Source organism: Tupaia chinensis, unplaced genomic scaffold, assembly GCF_000334495.1.
Source record: "Tupaia chinensis unplaced genomic scaffold, TupChi_1.0 Scaffold000197_1, whole genome shotgun sequence".
Classification (NCBI taxonomy): Eukaryota; Metazoa; Chordata; class Mammalia; order Scandentia; family Tupaiidae; genus Tupaia; species Tupaia belangeri.
Window position 1 is genome coordinate 7822155 of NW_006159672.1, and position 5586 is coordinate 7827740.

Consider the following 5586-nt stretch of genomic DNA (forward strand, 5'->3'; position numbering starts at 1 on the left):
GTTTATAAAAGGTTTTTAACACTGGTTGACAATTCAATCTTATCCTGGGTTTTCTATAAAAACTGAGAATAGGAGAACTAGTTATGAGTTCACAAAGAATGTTTTCAAATGAGAGGTTGACTATAAACTCAAAAGGTACGCTGACATCAGTTCTATAAACAGCAAACACGAATGTAGCTTATTGAAACCTATTTGTTCACATTTTTACAAAGCACCCTCATTTCTTTAATATTAAGCATGATAAATAGTTCTTAAAAATCTATTGTGGGGACCAGCAGTTAGCGTAATGGCTATGTCGCTGGACTCCCATGTAGTCGACTGCAGTTCGAGTCCTGGACCCGGCGGCTTAAACTCACGCCAGGTGCGTGTGCGTGCGTGCCCAAGATCCTGAGAGGAGAATGGAGGAGAAGGGATTGTGGCAGGGCCATCCCCACTGGGGGGTGATTTCTCGCTTTCTGCCTCTCTATCTCTCTCTGTCTGTCTGGCAAGCACATGCGCCTTATAGCAAAAACCTCTCCAAAGGGGGGAAAACCTATTGTGGACATCATCTATCCAGTCCAACTGGGGGATGATTTTATATGACCATCTAGTTTGGAGTCTGATTTTGAATTAAAAATCAACAGCATTACCAACTACAGTCATAGGTAGTGTACTCAAGGCCTCAGTTGAAACAGCATCCAAAACTCCCATTTTAGCCTAGTTTCCCTGTTTGCTTTAACTTACAGTTTTTTTTTTATTAGAAAGGAATACATCCAATTATCTTTATTTGTGGAAGACATGACTCAGTTTTTAGGAAGTCACTAGAAATTGGCTACAAGCTATTAGTACTAATAAACAAGTTCAGGAAAGTAATAGGATATAAGATGAATATGCTAGAATAAATTGTATTTCTTTTCTTTCTTTTCTTTTATATATTTTTTTGTTTTCTTTTAAAGCAGCTAAAAATAAAAAAAAGTTCACCAAATTCTGAAAGTTACAATTTGTATAGCACTGTCTATTAGCTTTGGCATTTCCTATTGCAAAGTCTATTTGTCACAAATAGTTTCTTCATTCTGGGGCAAGGAGTTTACATCAAGACAAAACAGGAAGAATAAGATTCCCAAATGCAGAGTTTTGGGTAATGAAGAATCCTGATGAATGTGCACGAGCATGCTGCAGAGCTGCCTTCTGCAGGGCAGCAATATGAGAATGCTCCGCGTGTTCCCGGAAGTCCTTATTCAGAGCTGACAGCCCTATTCTAAACTGGGAATCTCAGTTACTTGGCTGCACACACTTCCTAGCTCCAGGATGATTTGCTGAAGATTAGTTCTGTATAAGTAATTTTCTTTTATCTTTGTCCAATTTTGCCAGGATTTTAACTCTGTTTCTGTTTTGAAAACCTGGCCCATCAGACTTACCTGTTTTGAGCCACTATTTTCTTTCCATTGAGCTTTCTCTTCATCATGACTGGCTTTTAAAGATGATGATGAAATATCTTCTGCTTAAATCAACTGTTCATTTTTTCTTTCCTCTTACAGATGAACTTACTGGTCCTTTAATATTAAGGATTTTCTGCTTAACGTGAGCCTGAAGGAGAAACTTGCTTTCTTTCTGGACCATAAATGGTTTTGATTAAGACTTACACTCAAGTCAAGCTAGCTACCTGTTCGGATCTATGCCAACTCACTCTGACACAGCACACTGAAATCACAGCTGAGAACATCCAGGGTGGCTCAAACCAATAGTTCCCACCACCTGGTCTACAGGACTTGTATTTATTACTATAAGTATTCTGAGCTATCTCATTCTGAAGAGTTTGCTGCCATCTTCCTATTTAATTTCTATTCTGTCCAATGGCAAGTGGTCAGCACTTTGCAATCACCATGGAAGTGAGGGCACTTGGGCTGCCTAGCTGTACAATAGTGGCTCTTCAGGGTGGCACATCACTATAAGCTAGTTTGCATTTCTAGTTTTATGTTAATGGAATCATAAATTAGTCTTTCATATGTGGCTTCTTTTACTCAGGATTTTTATTTCAAGATTCTTGCACATTATTATATGTATCAATAATTCCTTTTTGAGACCAGAAGATGTTGTAATGATTACATTACTGGACTCTCATGTAGTTGAATCTCAGACCTGGTGGCTTAAACTCATACTGGGCTCATGTGTAAGTGTGCCCAAAATCCTGAGAGGATAATGGAGGAGAAGTGATGCAGGCCATGCATCCTGGAAGATGTTTTATTGCTTTCTATCTCTCTCTGTCTCTCTATGTTGCTCTGGTGAGCACACTTGCTCTATAGCAAAAATCTCTCTAAAAAAAGGAATTCCTTTTTATTTCTGATTATTCCATTTTAAGAATATACTACAGTTTGTTTATCCACTCATGTGTTATTTTTTCCAGTCACATTGAGATATATTTGACAAATAAATAGTATATGTGCAGTGCCCAATATGATGAATATTAGACATGTACATGAATTTTATAAACATGATTACTAAAATGATGCTAATGAGCATATACATTGTCTCACACAGTTACTATCTGTGTGTTGCATGTGTGTATATATGTGATATGAGAATGCTTAAGATTTTCTCTCTCAGCATATATCAAGTATGTAGCACAATATCACTCACTTATTATGGAATTTCATCAACCTCTAGCATATTTTCCGGTAGAAATTCAAGCTTACATTAATAGTTGCTATGCTGTACATTATTAGTACCTTAGTACAGAACCAATTCATTTTATAACTGAATATTTTTACCATGTATATTTAAGTCTTTAATCCATTTTTAGTTTAATCTTTTTAAAATAAATTTTTTTATTTAATATTATTTATTTATTTATTTAAATTTGATCAGGGAGGGACAGAGAGAGAGAGAGAGAGCAAGAGACAGAGAGAGAGAGAAAGCAAGCTGCCAGGTCTGGAACTGGAACCATGATCAGCCATGTGGAAGTTCAGCGCCCTTAATCACCACACAACCTGCCAGCCTCATTTTGAGTTGAATCTTGTATAAAGGATGAGATAAGAATCCAGTTTTTCTTTTTCCATTTATGAATATCCACTTTTTTCTAATCAAATATGATCTTAAGTATTTTTAAATTATTTTTTTGGATGCTATAGTGAATTGTATTGTTACCTTGATTTCTTTTTTTTTTTTTTTTGATTGTTATCTATATAAACATGCTAGTGCTTTCTGTATGGCAATTTGATGTCCCATAACTTTACTGAATTTGGTTGATTAATTCTAATACTTTTTTGGTTGAATTTGCAGGGTGCTCTACACATACAATCATATCTGCAAACAGATCATTTCACATTTTTCTTTCTTATTTGAATGATTTTTATTGATTTAACTTCTCTACTTGCTTGGAAAAGGACTTCTAGTACTCTGTTGAATAGAAGAAAGAAGAATATGTATCTGGTTTTGTTCTTGATTTTAGAGGAAGAACTTTCAACATTTCACAACAAAGTATGATGACAGCTCTCAGTTTGTGGCCTTTATGGTGTTGCGGTACATTCCTTCTATGCCTAATTTGTTGACTGTTTTACCTTGAAAGGATGTACAGAGACGAAAGAATACTCTCTTCAATAAATTATATTGAAAGCCAGGAGAGGTGGTTCTATGGACATTTATGGGTAAGCATAGATTAACACAGTACAATCAAACCAATTAACCCTGCAGAGCCAAAACAAAACAAAACAAAACAAAACAAACCCATAACTGCACTCACATCTGAGTGAGCTTTTGCTAAAATGGTAACAGTTACACCTCACTTTAGAATTCTGGTCATAGGAAGGCAGGCATGGGAGGAGCACTAGCTGGAAGAACAGCTTGACTTTCTCCACCTAACCTCTGTAAAAGGAGAAGAGTCTCCACAGAGCATGCTTGACCTCCTTGTTCCTCAGAGTATAGATGAGGGGGTTCAAGGTAGGGCTGAGCATTGTGTAGAGCACTCCAGACACTTTACTTCTCTCTGGACTGTAGCTAGAGGCTGGGCTGATGTAGGCACAGAACACGGACGAATAGTACACGCAGACCACAATGAGGTGGGAGGAGCAGGTGGAGAAGGCTTTCCACTTCCCTTTGGCTGAACGGATGTGCATGATACTGGAAATGATGCAACCATAGGACATAAGTGTTAGTAGGAAGTTTATGCAACCATAGAAAATATCAGCCAAGACAGTCATGATGCTGTTCACACGCGTAGGGCTGCAGGAGAGTAGCAGAAGTGGGGGGATCTCACAGAAAAAGTGGTTGATGACATTGGGGCCACAGAATGACAGCTTCATCATCAGACCAGTGTGGACAGAGGCATTCAGGGCACAGATGCCCCATACACCCATGGCCATTGTCCCACACAGGCGAGGGCTCATCCTGGAGCTATAGTGCAGGGGGCAACAGATGGCCAAGTATCGGTCATAGGCCATGACTGTGAGCAGTAGCAGCTCCGAAGATGTAGCCCAGAGAAGGAAGAAGAGCTGGGCCATACACTCTTGGAAAGAGATGGTGTTTTCCTTAGAGTTCAAGCCAACCAGCACCATGGGTAGCACAGATGAGGTGCAAATAATGTCCATAGTGGCCAGATTACATAGGAAAAAGTACATGGGGCTGTGTAGGCCAGCACTGTAGCTGACAACAGTGATGATCACAGCATTGCCCATGAGTGACACAGTGTAGAGGGGGAGGAAGCAGCCAAGCAGGAGCACTCGCAGCCCAGGGTGCTCTGAGAACCCCTGTAGCACAAACTCAGTCGCTAGCGTCTGGTTGAGACTCATCATTCTGCTTGGAACCACCCTAGGCCCTGCTCCATAGGTCCACTTCTCTGAGAAGAAATCACAGGACATTCACTTCAAACTTAGGTTTTTACATGTGACCATCTTAAAAAACCATAGAAAAAATTTTGTTTTCTTCATGGAGACATTTGCCCTTTAACCTTTTCCCCTACACTCTTTAGAAAACCATATATCTTCCATTTCCTTTTGCTTTTATTTTCTACCTTGATTTCTACATTGATTCCCTATTTTTTTTTGGGGGGGGGACTGAATCATCTTCACCTTCCTCTACAGGTGAGTCAAATAGTGAATCCTTCACTCAGGAGCTTTTTATTCTTTCTGTCTTTCACTTCCCATCACTTCTCTGCCTATGATGGCCATAGAGATCTAGCCATGCCTCTTATCATCACATCAGGTGTTCCCCCCAGCAATGTCATCTCTCAGATGGAACACTAAGGAAGCCTCTTGCTTTGGCTTTCCTAACATTCCAGAATTTTTGCTTCTCAGTCACTGATTCTTTTAGGCTCTTTCATGGTAAAGAATCATCTTTTCATATCCCCTTCTTCAAGGCTGGTATTTGCTTCTTTTTTTATTCTTTTGTGTGGCTAATTCAAGAAATATCTGAGATTGTATAATCTATACAGAATAGAGATTTACTAAGCTCACAGTTTTGAGGTGCAGAGACCACAGGCCATTTTGAGGGCGTTTTGCTGGTGAGAATACAGTACAGGGCATCACAGGGTGAGAGAGAAGGAATGCACATATCTGTGTCCATGTCCCCTTAAGAACTCAAGAGTGTCCAGTCATGGGGAATCTTATTGTGATC

The 5586-nt window shown here is 39.2% G+C and overlaps 1 protein-coding gene across 1 annotated transcript; it reads right to left on the reverse strand.

Moving 5' to 3' along the window:
* Positions 1–3833: 3833 nt before the first annotated feature.
* On the reverse strand, positions 3834–4775 carry LOC102493351 (olfactory receptor 13A1). The gene has a single exon (XM_006147016.1). The coding sequence runs from the start codon at positions 4764–4766 to the stop codon at positions 3834–3836; it is 933 nt and encodes a 310-aa protein (XP_006147078.1). The 5' UTR covers positions 4767–4775.
* Between the last annotated feature and the right edge of the window lie 811 nt (positions 4776–5586).